A 15,710-nucleotide genomic window follows, 5' to 3' on the forward strand; every position below is an offset into this window, starting at 1 on the left:
AACTGCTGGGTAACAGCACTGCAAGGCTCCTCTCACTCTTCGGCCAGGGGTGCTGCTGTTGCTTTCCCTCACCAAATCCTGAAGAAAGGAAGCAACTGGTCACTATACACTAAAACCGCAAAAAAAAAATTACACTCACACAGCCCTCGCCACAGGATTAGGGCCACATGGCAAGACTTTTTCTCAAGGAACACATTTTTCTCAGCGAAAGGGGAAGATTTTATTAAGTTAAAAGTTAAGGGCACAGCAGAGCAGCAGCAGCTGTCACCCTGGGGAGGTTGGCTCGGGCGGGTGCAGTAGCAGCCTCACAGCTCCTCTTCCCCAGAAAGGAGAAGCCCCGTGGCTCTGGGCTCCTGCCAATGCAGGTTCGTGCAGGAGCCAAAAGGGCAGCCACGGAGAGAGAGCTCGGTCATGTGGACTCTTGCCAAGGTGTCCTCTTTCAGCCGTCTCCGGCAGCACATCCATGGCAGACAGCCCCAGCAGCTCCCCCCTATGGCTTGCGTGCCTTCTCCGCAGGTCCTGGGGCTGGCACGGGGAGGGGGAGTATGGTCCCTGCCCCACATCCCAGGGGGACCATGGAGACATTTGGAAGAGAGGGAATATGTGCCAAAGGTGGCTGTGTGTGGCCAGGAGAAATGGAGCTAGGAAAGGGGGAAAAACCAGGTTCTCTTTTTCAGGTTAGAAAAATGCTGGTGATGTAGTAAAAGTCTTCCTCCGCCTCTTCTCCTTTCCATGGGGAAAAAAATTCCTCTATAAAATATAATTTTCACATATAAAATCCTGAGGAAGGTGCATGTAAGGAGCCAGTCCAAACAACGTGCTCAGGTATGCAGGCAAAAAGGTTTCATCAAAAAAGCTTTGGAAGGGGAGTGAGGAGGTTGGGGGTGCGTGGGATTCCTCGTCAAGGTGGCAACAGATAGGGATTCAACCTCCCTCTCCCCACGAGTGAGGAATGGAGCAAATACAAAACAAGAATAGATAACAAATGTAGAGCAGACCTAGAGAGAGACAAAACCAGACATGGTTTAGAAAGAGTCCGGTGAGCACAGAAATGCCATCCCTTCAGCTCCCTGGGGAGGTGGCTGTCTGGTGCCCTGCTACACTCCCACTCATCTCAGCACCCATCAGCAAGCGCTGGTGGGTGGAGCAGGGTGAGCCCAATACAAGCAAGAAGCAGAAGCACGCTGGACAACAGGAGGCCCTCATTCCCGTCACCCTGCTCCCCCCCATCTGTGGCAGGGATGCCTGCAGGTGAGCATGGGAGAAGGGCTGGGTCTAGTCAGGCCTGCTTTGATGCAGACCTAAAATTATCATGCTGCGATAGAGAAACCACTTCAAAGGTGAAGGGAGCAGAAACACTGCCTACACAGGGAATGTGTAACCACCCACGCTGTCACCCAAGCCACGGGGCGAAGGCCAGTATTTGCCTGGCTCCCACAAAAGCAGCCTGGTTGAGGAGTGATTGGTGCTGGCTGCATCAAAAGCACTGTGAAAGGGGGGCTGGAGCCCCTGGGAGAACATCAGGGTCAGCAGGAGGGCCAGCAGTGCAGGCCAAGAGGATGCGAGAAGCACAGAAGGATGAGTTTAAGCCAAAACTGAGTGGAACAGGAGAAACTGGCAGCTTCCACGGCCCTGCAGCAGTCTGTCTCAGCCACCTGCCCCTGCAGGGGACGTCCCAGCACGGCCAGGCTCACCGTTACTTGCTGTTGCACAGCGACTCCTTCTCCTGCAGAGCCGCCATGGCCAGGCGCAGGTGCTCCTTCAGCTGCTCGATCTCTCGCTCCGAGCGCACCTTAATGTGATTCAGCTCTGCATAGACGTCTTGGTATTTCCCTGAGGCAAATCTCTTGTCCTGACAGGGGAGGGAGAGGGGTCAGGCAGGTTGCAGGGCTGATTTTAGGGAGGGTGGCAGCAAGGAGAGCCCAGCAGAAGAGCCAGCAGGTGAGGAGGGGAGAGCTAGCTCTGGGTTTGAAGCCCATCCCAGTCTGGGCCAGGCAGAAACCATTCAGAAGTAGAGCATGAAGATTATCACTTTGCAAACACCAGGCCAGGGAAGAATGCAGAGACACTGGCCCCACAGCAGCAGGGATGTGCAGCACTAGGTTGAGGAGGTAATGTGGGCTTTAACACAGCTTGTGTGCACGTGGGGCAGCCATATGGGAAATATAACCCCACCAGGAATGCAGGCCATTGAGAGAGCTGGGTGCAGCTGCTTATATGGCCAAAAACTTATGTGAGTAAGCTACAAACTCCTGGAGCATCACTGAATTCCAAAGCCTCTTTCAGGTTGCCCTTTGGCAGGGGCCTTTGAAAATTCCTCTGAAGGAGCTGCTGCCAGTGGAGGGAGCAGCACACCCAGAAATAGTGCCCAAGGAAGCCCATCCACTCAGAGAGGGTACAACTAGGGGAAGCAGAATGCCAGGCAGCCTTCATCCAGGTTTCCCACTTGCAGAAGGCAGCTTCCTGTCTTGTCCATGCTTATGTGTGCATACATCTGGGGAAATCAGCAGCTCTGTGACTCTTCCCTTGTCCAAGGTCACCCTTTGCCAGTCTGTGCTGTTGGAGTTGCTCTGTGCTCTGCAGTCAGCAAGGACAAGCAGCACAGGCGACAAGAGGGTTTGTCTCGAGTATCCCATCAAACCCAGCCAGAGCCTGCTGATTTGCAGCCCTGCTGCCTCCCTGCCTTCCCTCTCCTGCTCTTTCCAATTGCTCCTAGAAAACACTGACCTTTTGCATCATCTGCAGCTCCTCCCGGAGGCACTGCACCTCCTTCTTTACGTACTGGAGCTCATTCTCCTTCACCCGCAGCAGCACCTGGCAGAGAAGGGGGAGAGGAACCAGAGGTGACTCAAGAGCCACCGCCTCGGAAAGGCCGGCAGGCCCTGGCGCAAGCGCAGCGGTGGAAAAGGAAGGAAGGGCCAGAAGGGCTGGGGCAGGAAACGGCACAAGCAGCCTGAGAGAGCAGCGGAGGGGAGCCTTGCGTTCTGCTTCCTGCGCCGCTCCATCCGTCACCCCCTCCCACCTGCTCCAAGCCAAAGCCATCAAGAGGAGAAGACCCCCGGGACAGGCGGGGATGGAGGCAGCGGGGCAGCCAGGGGGATCCCGTACCTCCAGCTCGCAGGAGCTGCGCTCGTTGTTGTGTGCGGTGCGGTCCCCAGAGCCCCGCGATGAAATAAAGCTTCGCAGCTTCCCGATCTCATCCGAGAGGCGGGTCTGCAGCTCCTGCAGGCAAAGACAAAAGACGTCAGAGTAGCTGTGGCACAGAGCTCTCACTGTCCTGACCATTCCATCTCCGTGGCAGCCCTTGTGCAGCCTGGAGACCACGTTGTAACCAGAGGCAATGGCAGCATCTACTTCCAGTAGAGTACACTCGCCATATTTAACGCCACAGTTAAGACGGCCTCTAAATCTTAATATTTTTTTTTCTGATGATAAAATCTCAGAAGGGAAGAAATAAGACCAAATAGGGGAGTTTTAACAGAGGGACTGTGCTGTGTGAAGGAGGAACATGCTCCAGTGCTCCTCTCCGCTGGCAGGAAAGCCCTTCTCTTGCCTGATTTTTCTGGAGGAGGTCCTTCCCCTCCCGCTGACAGCGCTCCAACATCTGCTCCCTCTCTTCTGCCTTCTGGGTGAGCTCCCCGATTTCCAGGCACTTTTGGGAATACTGCTCAGAAAGCACCTGCAGTTCCCGCTTCAGTGACTCCACGTCCAACCTGCCAAAGAGGCACCAGCTCATTGCTGGCCCAAAACCCTCGCCAACTCCTGGCCCCTGGCACTGCCTTCCCCCCTGCCATGGCCAGCCTCTGCCCACATCAGTCATTAGCACAAGACAATCCTCCCTCTGAACCCAAGCTTCAGTTCCCACACTCCTGCACATGACCGTGGTGCTTCTTAGAGCTCCAAGCCATGCAGAGAAATGGAGGAGCTTTCCATAAAGAAAACAGAGGGGAAAAAAACTATAGGTATAAGGGAGGTGCTATAGGGAAAAGAGCCAAGCAGGGGACAAACTTCGCTTCCCTACAGCTGCAGCAGCCCTGGGAGCCACTACCGGGCACCCTGAGGAGGGAGCTGGGGAAGTGGCAGGAGGAAAAGCTCAGGACTAGAGCCACAGATGGAGCGTGGTGACAGCAGCACATGGTGGAATCATTGGGCAAGGGGAGTGAGAGAGATGCTTTCTTACTGGTGCTGCTTCTGGAGGGCCTCTGGGAGCGAGCTGCATTGCTGGAAGCTCCGTGTCCTGCCCAGCTCCTTATTCATTTCCTCCCGGTGGGCTTTCTTCAGTGCCTCAATGGCTGCAGAGTGAGAAATGAGGGATTAGGCCGTGCCAGCCTCATGGAAAACACACCAGAGAACTGCCTAAGGTCTTTCCACTGCAGGTTCCCCGATCTGTCTCTGCAGATTCCTCCTCTTCCCCTTCTTCCCTCAGGGTATTCCCCACCAACTCCACACTCCAGGATAATCATGCTGCCAAGGGGACTAACACAGAGCACTCTGGGAGCTCTCTACTACTTCTGCCTTGCCCACCTACAATAAAGTGCAGGTCCCCTCCCAGCCATCCAGAGGCATGTTCCCATTTCCTTCAAGATCTTTACCACCCCATCTCCACCAGCACCGCAGGAGCGAGGAGCACCCAAGCTCGTGCTCCAAGGAGCGCTAGCCTCACACCAGTACAGTCAACAGTGTGGCTCCAGATCACTGGGATGTGTGGCGTCTGGCAAGAGACATTTGGGGAGAGGCAGGAGGAACCAGCTGAGCAGAGGCACAGCCTGGTGTCTGCTCCTACCTGCTGCCGTTGCCGCCGCCTCCTCTGCCAGGAGCCGCTCCTTCTCCTGCCGCAGGCGCTCCAGCTCCCGCTGGTGGTGCCTCTGCAGCTCCTCCATCACCTGCTGGTGGGATGACTCCATCTCAGCCAGGCTGCGTTCACAGGCCTCCTGTTGTGAGGAGGAAAGGAGGTGTGAGAGACCAGGAGAGGAGGAGGAAGGGCTTGGGCAAGGACATGCACCTGGCTGCAAGTCCAGAGACATTTTCAAAGAAGAGAGACTACTTCCCAGGAGGGTCTTTTCCTTCTTAAAGTGAGACGGCACTTTAATCACTGAACACAACCATTGTACACGGACACACATCTTGCAACACCCCTTTGTGCTTTATAGAGGAAGAATGTTCCTCTAGCTCTTAAAACTAAAGCAGCAAGACAAGAACATCCCTCTTGGTCCAGGAGCTGGGAATAACATGACCGACACCAGAGTCCCAACCCTACACCAGGCTGCACTGCCTGGCTGGAAGAGATCAACAGTGGGAACTGCATCTCAGTATCTGCCTTTTAAATGAAGCAGCATCCCCTGGAATCAATGAAAACCGAGCCTCCTCTCCTGAAAAGTGACACCCTGCACTACCCTGTGACATGATGGAGGCTGCCAAAGAGCCCTCCCCACAGCCTGGTGGTTAGGGATCCTCCTCACACAGCTCTCCCTCCTTTCTGATGGCTGAGACCAAGGGCATTCTTTCTGTCCTGAGCGCTATGATTAACTTGGGTTAATGCAAAGCAAAGAGGTTCCCACCGTGGCCTTCACTCCCCTTCTAGATGCTGGGAGTGCCTCCCTGACCCTCCCAGGAAGGATTTGTTCCCCAACAAACTGTGCCATGATGATTAATAGCCTGAGCCTCAAGGACATCAGTAGAGAGCGAAGATGTCACCACATCCCCCAACAGCTCCTTGCCATCCCATTCCTTCCCCACTGAGGACTAAGGCTCATACAAAAGACACTGGAACATGCTGTGTGAATGCAAACCCTTCCTGGCTACTCCTCTCTACTGTGATGAGGGAAGCTGAGAAGCTTCACAGAACAACCGAGAAAAAGGTGAGGAATCAATTTGGTGATCTATCCAGAGATCAGCTGCAACCCTTGGCAGACAGAGAGAGCGAATCCTTTGGGGAAAGGCCAAGTTTGGCCTCAGATGTGAAATGCTGGCTTTTTGAGCCAAGTTACTAGGAAGATAAGGAAGTTCCTCCCCACTGCTTTTGCCTTTTTTTTTTTTGACCATAAAGAGGCCTGTAAGCTGCAAATATTAAATCACAGTAACACAGAGACTGGTAAGGGCTGTTGGGGCTGGGTGCTACAAGGCTTCTGGGTTTCTTCATCTGTGCTAGGTACAGCCAGCCCTGTGGAACAGACTTCACCAGCCCCAAATTCCTGACCTGCCAACCCCCTCTGCCCCAGTATCTTCCAACACATAAGGCCCATCCTGAAAATCCCACTGTATGGTCAAACAGCAGCCTCCACACAGGAAATCCCTGCGGGATGTGACCCTGCTTGCTTTGGATCAGTCCATGAGAGGGGAAAATAAATAAACAAAGAGAAGTGAGAGGATGAAGCATGAGCAAATTCTGCTTTGCTGGCTCTCCCACGTGCTGTCCCAGCAAACGAATGGGCTGCGCTGTCAAAGTGACCTTCAGGGCTCGGGCTGTCCCCAGGGACTGACTGACTGCTTTTGATGAGACACGTGGGAGCCTCAGTTAGCAAGAACCACACGTGGTGAGCGCCAAACCACCAGGGAATGACCAGAGGCTCAGCAGGAAGCTGCTGGCCCACTCCTGAGCTGGGGGATGGCTCACCCCCACGGCCCAGGACAGCACTGCGCTCACATGCAAAGCAGGACACAGATCCTGCACCTCTCCCCAAATTATCCTTCTTTCCCATTATAACCCTGGCCCCTTTAAGGCCAGGCAACATGCACCAGCCTTTATGTAATTAACATTGATTACAAATGGGCCCAGTTAGGGTCACCATGGCAACCCAATGATTAGCAATATCAGCTCAGCAGTAAGCTGTGTGCCAGAATTTCCCAGTTTGGAACTGGGAGTGACCCCCCCAAGCCCCGGGTCTGGCACTCTGCTCACCTGTGAGATGTACCCTCGGGGCACATGGCTGTCCCCCTGGGATTTTGCTGCCTCCCGAAGGCTCTCGTTTCTGGCCCGGCAGGACTCCAGCTGTGCCCGCAGTGACTGGATCTGCCAGGGAGGACAGAGAAAGATGTTCAGCTAAGGCTGGAAAAGTGCCATGGCCTGACCAATGCGCCACATCCAAACCCTGGGCTTAGGGATGGGGAGGACAACACACGGCCAATGGAGGCCTCTGCTTCCCCCACAGCCTACCAAGAGACCACACTGCCAAAGCCAGCCCCAGCCTGGTTAGTGCCAGTAAGGAAGGGAGGAGACATCCCAGCTTCCAGAGGTGGATCTGTGCTGGAGGAAACCACCACAGTATGGCTCTTTTCAAAGGCTGGCAGGTGAAGAGCTTGCAGGCTTGGGAATAGCCAGAGAAGAAAGGCTGTCAATGTACTCCCAGGAAAAATAGATTCCACACAAGTACTGCCACCAAATAAATTAACCTGGATCAAAACATGCTCTGGGGGACCTCTGCAGGTGTGTGAGAGCTGGCCTCTAGCCTTGCATGACCAGGTTCCTAAAGCTTCCATGCACTTGAGGAGCCAGAAAGAACTAACATCTCCCTGCACCTCTGCCTTGCTCTTCTGCAGAGCCTCCTGTAGCCAAGTACCACATTATGGGGCCACCAGAATCCCAGAGATTTCAGAGAGGAGGGATGCTCGCTCATACCTCCTTTTTCAGCGCCTCACTGTTGTCTTCCTGGCCTCCCTTGCTTTGGTTCAGCAGTGTTGTCAAGGGCACCCGCCGCAAGTCCTTCAAGGGCAGGTGCTCCAGCTCCAGCCACTTCTTCTCGATCTCCTCATTCAGACGAATCCGTTGTTCCTCCGAAAGCGGAGGAGTGGGGAGGTCCTGCTCCCCGGCCTTGCGGGCAGGGTCTCCTGCTGGGCCATCGCTGTTGGGGACCCTGCCATCGGGGGTCTCAAACCACCTCCTCCTCTCCTCTGAACGGATGGCCAGATCCCGCTCCAGCTCCTCATACCTGGGAGCTCGCTCCGAGATCTTCAAGCTCCCTTTCGTCCTCTGCAGGGACCCCTGACTTCCAGGTTCTTGTGGCAAGGGAGACAGCTCCACATAGTCGAAGGCATGGCGCTGCCCATCCGCCTTCCAGTGACTGCCCTTGGAGTTCCCCTCGGAGCCTGAGCCCGGCCGCTGCTGCTCCTCCGTCCGGAGTGAGCCCTTCTGGGGAACACAGTTACGGAAGTTCTCCTTGTCACAGTCAGGGAGTCTGAAAGCAGAGCAGGAACTGGTGAAGGAGAGACACCGTGTGGGAAAGGATGCCAGCAGAGGCACTGCCAACTGCTCAGGGCTCAGACCCTCGCTCAGCCCAGCCTTACAAAACCCCACCCTGAGTGTAGAGCAGGGCCTGTAGTGTCCCATCCCCCAGGGAAATGGATTTCTCCACCAGGCAGCAAGGATCCACCCTGGTTCCAGCTAGGCTGGTGGAGAAACCGGTCTAAACTTATGTGGTGAGGAAAAAGCAGGTACAAGAAAGGGAGCCATCAGGTTCTCAACCCCTGTCACTGGCAGGTGTAACCAAACCCCTTTCAGAAGGAGCAGAGGGCAGGGCTGCTCTGGTAGGGGTGAGATTTCCAGAGGGGCCTTCCTTGCCCCTGCCAGTCAGGGTAGAGGGGCAGCAAGGGAGAAGAGGACAAGCAGCACTGGGCAGCTCTTACTTGGTGACGTCTGGAGCACTGACTGGGCGCACATTCTTCCTCAGGGCCTCGATCCAGTTGCGCCGGATGCCAGAGGTCATCGCTGACAGGGTGAAGACGGCATCCTTTGTCTGCAACAGGGAGGTGACAGAGGATCTGTCATCACCCAGTGGATGTGCAGCAGCTCCCTCTTGCTCCCTGAGACCCACAGCTGCTCACATGCACTACTGCTGGGTTGTTAGAAAGGCCACCCTCTGTCTCAGGCTCTTGGGGACATGTGGAGGGATGGGAGAGGAGAGGTGGGAGGGGTGTTTGGCGGGGATCCTTCATGAGACTATCTCCAAGCAAAGGCAAAAGAAACCTTGCTGGCATACTGGGCTGCAGTTATATTTCTCTTCACAGAGAAAAGCAAGGCACAATTCTTCCCAAGAATATTTCTAGGTTTCACATTTTCTGAACCTCAGAGAAAGAAAAAACAATTCTTATCTCATTTACTGCTCCTGTGTTGTTCACAAGTAGAATACATAGCAGAAAATTGTTTACATGAAAGGAACTGATAATTAGATTCTGGTGTGAGTGTTTTGATTCACTGACCAATGGAATCCAGGTGTGTGTGTTGGGACTGTCGGCTGACAGTCGCGAGATTCTGCGCAGTGGAGTGCAATTAAGTGCTTGGCAGATTCAGTTTGGATGTAATGTAATATAGTGTAATATAGTATAGAATAATATAGCATAATAAAGTAATTAATTAAGCTTCTGATAAGATGGAGTCCTCCTCATCATTATTCCTCCTTCGTCAGGAGCAAAAATACTATACTGGGCCAAACATGCACTGGTGCAATCCAGTTGTTCGGGTGCTAGGAGTCAGGTGCCAGCACTGGCGTACAGCAGCAGGGCACAGGGAAACCCAGACCATGAAGTACCCATCTCTGCACACCCACAGAAATACTATATCTCATGCTGCCTCAGCAGCCACCTCCTGCTTTTGTAACAAATAGCCAAGGACAGAACTGTACTGGGGCTGGATCCAGGGTACAGGTTGTCATTCAGAGCATGGTCAGCCAGGTTACATTGAGATCTGCAGTGCTCACCACTCCCCCCCCGCAGCTGTGGAAAACTTGCCTTGGCCAACAAGTCACTCAGACACTCCTGGCATTCAGCTTGGCTCCTGGACTGCCTCCAGTACAGCCTTCAGCCAGCCCTGCAAAGCCTCCTCCTCCTCCTTCCTTCCTTTGCAGGCAGCCCTGATACCCCAGAGCACTGTCACCCAAAAAAACAGCCTTGGGCCACCAAGCTGGCACAAGATCTGTATGAATCGCCTCTCCGGATCTTGGCAGCGGCAGGGAGCACACATTCCCCCGTGCCCCTCGGCGCTGCCGCCCCATGCGCGCGGGGCCGGGCACTCACGTGGATCTGGAAGCCGTAGTTGCGCTGCACCGCAAACTCCGTCACATCCGTGCAGGAACGCAGGTCGATTTCTCCGTCAAGATCATCAGCCTGCAAGCACAGCCATCCACTAGGACATAAGTGTGCAGGCAGCTTTGAAAGAGGCCACCTCTGCCTTCATCCCACAGCTCCCCGGGAGCCAGACTCAGCGCTTTGGGAACCAGGCTCAGTTCCCCAGCACAGCCTGGCCTCTTCTAACCCAAGGGCTGCCAGCAGCATGGATGGAGAGCATCCCACATACCCAGCCACAGGACCAGCCTTTCTCCCCACTTCCTAGTCCCCAAGACTTTGCCACCATGCCTTCATCCTCTTCATCACCCCTTGGCCAAGAGCAGCTTGGCACCTCAGCCATGCCTCAGGAGGACATGGTGCTGCTGCTTGTCCCTGGTCACGCCAGATCTGCGCTCCTCTGCCCCCTGGCCAGGAAGGAAGAAAGGGCTGGTGAAGGCTGGCCATGCTTACCTCCTCTGCGTTCGAGTCCCGGTAATACCTCAGGCTCGAGTCGGTCAGCACGAACCAATGTTTCTTCCACTGCAGGCGCATCGGGCAGGGGGAGGGAAGGGAAAAGACAGGAGGGAAATGGATAGGCAGTTACCAGGGAAAGCATAGGAACAAGGAGGGACGCTCTGCACTATGACCTCTTGGCCTTCTCTTCCCCCTCCTCCCTCCCAGATCCCCCTCATGACCCTCAACTGGGAGAGAGGCACTCGATGAACCTCTGTGTCCACACACCGAGCAAGGCACCTCCACCAAGAGTTTCCCATTGCCTTTCCCAGCAGGAGAGACCTCAGTAAACAAAGAGGAAGGAAATCAGCGGGCTCACCAGGGCACTCCAGCAGCAGGGGATAGGGGAAGAGGAAGACTCTCATCTGAGGCTTACCTCTCCAGACTCGTCCAGGATGGACATCCATCCCTTCTTGAAATTGAGAAGATCCGGCTGGGAAAAAAACAGACAATTACTGTTTTGGAGTGACCCACAAAAGGGCTTTCCATGTCAGGGGTGGAAGGTGAGTCCCCTGTGGCAGAACAAAAATGGGAATAGTCTTTTAGGAAATATGGGGCTGTGCAACCCCTATGGCAAAAGAAAACTGGGAATAGCTCTCAGCAGCAGTCATTCCTGTAAGAGGAAGCAGGAGATAAGGGAAGAGGTTTAAAAAAAGTAAAGGAAAATATGCAGCAAAGAGGTTTCCACAAGGTGCCTCAGAGGTATTTATTCAGAGAGGGGGAGGCAGGGACAAGGAGAGTGGGCAGAAGGGAGTGCTCCACCACCACCAATGGGGCTTGCCTCAGAGATGGAGACAAAGCCACAAAGAACCAGACACGCCTTGTCCCAACCCTGGCTGTGCATGCCCCAGAGCTACGTCCCTCTGGTAACTTCACCACCAATCATTTATTAAAAACATAGTAGCTCAGCTCTCACCAAAAACCTACAGGAGGCAATTCAACAGCTGTGAAAACACGTTGACTTTAAACAATGTGCCCCAGGGTAGAGATGAAGTCAGTGCCTGATCCTCTCCCCTCTCCCTCCAAGGTTCAACCCTCTCTGAGATTCTGAGAGTTTTTCTCTTACCCAGCTCTGTTTGCTCCCCTCCGCTACAGTCTGCCCTCTGCCCAGCCACAGCTACAGCAGATAAGGATGAAGAGAATTTCACCCAGATTACCCTGTGCCACAAAGAAGTTTCCATGAACTCTCTGCCTCCTCCTAACCTCATGTCGCTGCTGCAGCATCCCAACCAGTTTATCTTCTTCCCAAGGTGGAGCACCAGAGAGCTGACTCAGGGGAACCTCTCTCCCTAGCTTTGCCCTCAGCCAAACAGGCTTGAGCTGGTCCCTCCTCCCACCCCAGGAAGTTGCACCATCCAAGAATTCAGTCCAACACCTCTTCTCCCATGGAAGTCAGTTTGCCAACCTGCCCCTTCTGAGGCAGTTGAACCAGGCAGGGACAGTGTTGGAGAAGTGACGATACCAGAGCTGGACTTCCCAGAGGTCCAGCACCAGACCTGCCAGTCCTGTGAAAGCCACCAGCAGTCCCCACATGTCACAACCACCAGCTGAGATGGAGCTGGAGAGAAGGAGGTGGCTCAGCAGCCGATGGCCACTCCACATCCCCTGAACAAGCCCAGTGGCCAGCCACAGCTGCCCCACAAGCCCAGCTCCCTGGCTGTACAGCCAGGCCAAGCCTGTCCCTGCTTTCATCTCCCTGAGCTGCTGCTCGTGGGTTACACCCAAGGTTATGGGGCGGCAAGAGCAGAGTATGTGCCGGCCCACCCTGGCGCTCTGGCTATTGGTTCAAGCAGGAGCAAGGAGTCCTGCCAAGGGGAGGTCACCGCCTGCTACAGCTTCAGGCCTGGCCAGAAGCATCCGGCAGTCCTGAGCTCCCTGGGAAGGGAGGGAAACCAGAGCGAAAGGACATGAGGGGCTCCCAAACCTCACCTCCTGCTGACAGATGCTGCTGGCACCTAGGAGACAAGGGGGATGCACCCCCATCAACCCAGACTTGTGGTGGCTCCACTGCTGCCCTGAGAAAGCACCCCGAAAATTAATTCTTTCTCCGCTGCAGCAGCTCCACCCTTTTTCCCGTTATTCCTTCCAGTCCGGTGACTTAAGCTCCAGCTCTGAATTCAGAGTGGTGAGAGGGAAGGAAAGGAGACAAAACATCAAAGTACAACCACCCCCCTCCTGGGACGCACGTGCACTCAACAGAAGAGAAAGAGATGGGCAGGCTCCATAGAGGCAGAAAAACAATATAGGGAGACAGCGGGGCTGTTGTACAGATCAGCTGGGTCTCATCTTATTGAGCATTTACAACCCCAAAGCATAAGGTGCCAAAATAATTAATATTAACAGGATGCATGCCGCCGGAAAAACTGCCACAAAGTTCGGCCAAAACTGCTGCCCCCAATGCAGTGCTGGGGCCAGAAAATTCCCCTGGAGGGCTTTTCCCAAGCAGGCAAACTGCACAGGGTTTCTGCTTTCCCTGCCAGCCTTAGACACAAAGCTACTGCTCTATAGAATTGTCTTAGAACTATTCTTGTCATAGCGGGGTCAGTACCATAAGTAGACGCATCAGCTGACACACAAAGTGCTTAAAGCCACTTTTCTTCCCTTCCCCACAACCAAATTCAGTTTCCTCACCCAGCATAAAGAGCTCTGAGAAGAGTGTGGGGCTCAAATAGAACCCCTCATCCAGAGGAAACGGCCCAGCAGTGGGAGGAGGAAACATCCAGGAAAGCTGAGCTGCTGGGAGAGATCCGGGTGCCAGAGATGCAATGATGTGGCAGGATGCACCCCCGGCAAAATGCATGACCCTGCAGCTCGGGGCTGCGGATGGCTTGGGAGGTGGTGGCAGTGATTTTGCCCAGTTGCATCCATACCCATCAGAGTTTTACGTTCAGCCCCACAGCTGGCCAGGTTAAGGCACTGGAGGGGGTCTCAGGTGGCTGGGGACATAGGCGATTTCTGGAAAGACTGGCTTGCAACAGCAGGTTAAGGAGCGGCAGCTGCCTGCTCTGGTTGAAGAAGGGCTACAGGGAAGGTGATAACAGTCTGTAAGTATCCGAAGAATGTAAACACCAAAGAAGGAAAAGGGACAGGGTGGGAGCAAAGGAATTGCTCCCGGGTGGTACTGAGGCGCCAGGATGGAGAAGTGGAGGAGAAGAGGCTGCGGGAGGCTGAGAAAGCTCAGTGCCCAAGCAGGATAGTCAGGTGTGTCCTTTCATCACCAGCCTTTGTCACCACCCTGCCTCCTGCTCTTCCCAAAATCTCAGCAATGCAGGTTCTGAGCCACCGCTTCCTCCCACCTCCGGGAGATGGTGCAAGGGGCTCTCAAACCTCCCGGAAAACACAATGTCTCCTCTCCTCTAAAAAGGGAACCCACTTCATAAGGCGTGGGCCCCGGGCCAAAACACAAAGCAAAACCGCTCCAGCTCAGCTGGGTGAAAGCAAAATCACTCCCAGCCTGGAGCACACATGCAGGTCCCGAATCTACACGTGCAGTGAGAAGAGCCAGCGGACGACGGGCTCTCCCTTTCCCACCGCCCCCGTGCGAAACGCCGGCAGGCACAGCCCAGCCTGTCACCTCCATTACCCCGCTCGCGGCCGGCAGCCGCCTGTGCCAAGGAAAGTTCGCCCCAGGGGTGGGATGCTCCCTGCCCCAAACCGCATCTGTTTCCCACAGGGAGCCGGAGCTCCCCACGCCCGGGGGGACACCGATTTCGCATCCGACCGCGGTCATAGGTGCGGTGAGCTGGCCTGGCCTCAGCCCGGTCCAAGCTCACGCTTATCGGGGTGGGGTGGTGCCCACCGGGGCCGAAGCGGCCACGGGGAGCTCTGGGGGGGACCCCGGCGGTGACGGGGAAGGGAAGCAAGGAAGAACCGCCACAGCCTCGAGTCCGGGGGCCAGAGTGCCCCAGGGAGCTGCGGCTCCAGAGACCCCCGGAGGCGGCGGCTGACAGCTGGGGTCCCCCGCCCCCTCCCAGCCCGGGCTGTCCGCCCGGCTCCGGAGGAGGAGTCCCCGCGATCACGGCCCGCCATGCCCCGAACCCCGAGTCCCGACTCACCGTCATGGCGGGGGCGCCGCGGCCGGCGGGGCCGGGGCCGGGGTCGCGGCGGGGCCGGGCGCTGGCAGCCAGGGCGGCGGGGCGGCTTCAGCGCCCGGGCGGCTTCCACGACCCCACCATGCCCGCTCCGCCGCCCGCCCCGCGATCCCGCGCGCCGCTTTCCGTCTTTTTTTTTTTTTTTTTCCAAAGGAAAAAAAGAAAAGGAAAAGGAAAGGAGGGGGGAAAAGAAAACCACCCCAAAAAACTTTTCTTTCCTCCCCCCAGAACTTCCTGGGAGGACCCGGGCAGGCCAATGGCAGCCGCCGCCGCCGCCCCGACCGCCCGCAGCCAATGGAGCCGCCGGGGCGGGCGAGGCCGCCGGTCCGCACGGAAAGGGGCGGTGGCCCCGGGGCGTTGTGGCCGCGACGGGACGGGACGGGGGCGATGCTGGGGCTGAGCCGTGTCCCTTTCCAGCCCCGCTGGCCCGGGAAAGATGAAGCCCTGGGAGGGATGGGTTCAGCCGCTGCCGCCCCGGGACGGGACTGCCAGGAGCCCAGCCCTTACCCAGGCAGGATTTGCTCTCAGGCTGGGATTTTTCGAAGGCAGAGATTTTGAGCAGCACACACAATGGAGTCCTCGCCTTGGATCCTGGGGATGCTCGGTTTTTTCCAAAGAACTGAACCTCTCCGGGCTCATGGCAGGGGTGGTAGGAGGTCATGGGGAGACTCCCAGTGCCCCTGGAAAGCCATGCCAGCTGGCCTCGGGAAAAGGAATTGCTAGAGAGTGTCCCAAAGGAAAAGGGGAGAGGAGCTGTGCATCACAAAACGCCAGGCTCTACTATGCAATCACATCAAGGTGATGCTTCTTGCTGCAAGGCAAAGGGAAGGTGCCAGAGCTCAGTGCTGAAGAAACCTGGCACGGGTGGGGTGATCTGGCCCGACTGCACAGGGTGAGTTCAGGGCTTTGGGCTCCTCTCTGGCCTGGTGCAGGGAAGTGAGGGAGAGGATGTCACCCGTTTTGAGTTTCAGAGGCCTTTGATGGCCTCTTTCCTGGCTGCAATTTGTCCTTGTATAAAGAACAAAGGCAGGTCCTAGCAGAGGATGACCTGGCTGAGATGACTGATGTGCA

General features: G+C 55.7%; 1 protein-coding gene across 2 annotated transcripts; it reads right to left on the reverse strand.

Moving 5' to 3' along the window:
• Positions 1–216: 216 nt before the first annotated feature.
• On the reverse strand, positions 217–14,858 carry TRIOBP (TRIO and F-actin binding protein). 2 transcript variants are annotated; one of them, XM_084205867.1, is made up of 14 exons: positions 14,604–14,858; positions 10,925–10,981; positions 10,507–10,575; positions 10,006–10,095; positions 8,620–8,729; positions 7,616–8,171; positions 6,899–7,009; positions 4,784–4,931; positions 4,181–4,292; positions 3,554–3,713; positions 3,109–3,222; positions 2,728–2,814; positions 1,695–1,852; positions 217–998 (listed from the first exon to the last, which is right to left on the reverse strand). In XM_084205867.1, the coding sequence occupies exons 1-13, from the start codon at positions 14,607–14,609 to the stop codon at positions 1,697–1,699; spliced, it is 1,776 nt and encodes a 591-aa protein (XP_084061993.1). In that variant the 5' UTR covers positions 14,610–14,858; the 3' UTR covers positions 217–998; positions 1,695–1,696. The 2 variants fall into 2 exon arrangements, with proteins under 2 accessions (XP_084061993.1, XP_084061994.1); XM_084205868.1 differs by lacking the exon at positions 10,507–10,575.
• Between the last annotated feature and the right edge of the window lie 852 nt (positions 14,859–15,710).

This window comes from Fringilla coelebs (assembly GCF_963513975.1).
Source record: "Fringilla coelebs genome assembly, chromosome: 5".
Lineage (NCBI taxonomy): Eukaryota > Metazoa > Chordata > Aves > Passeriformes > Fringillidae > Fringilla > Fringilla coelebs.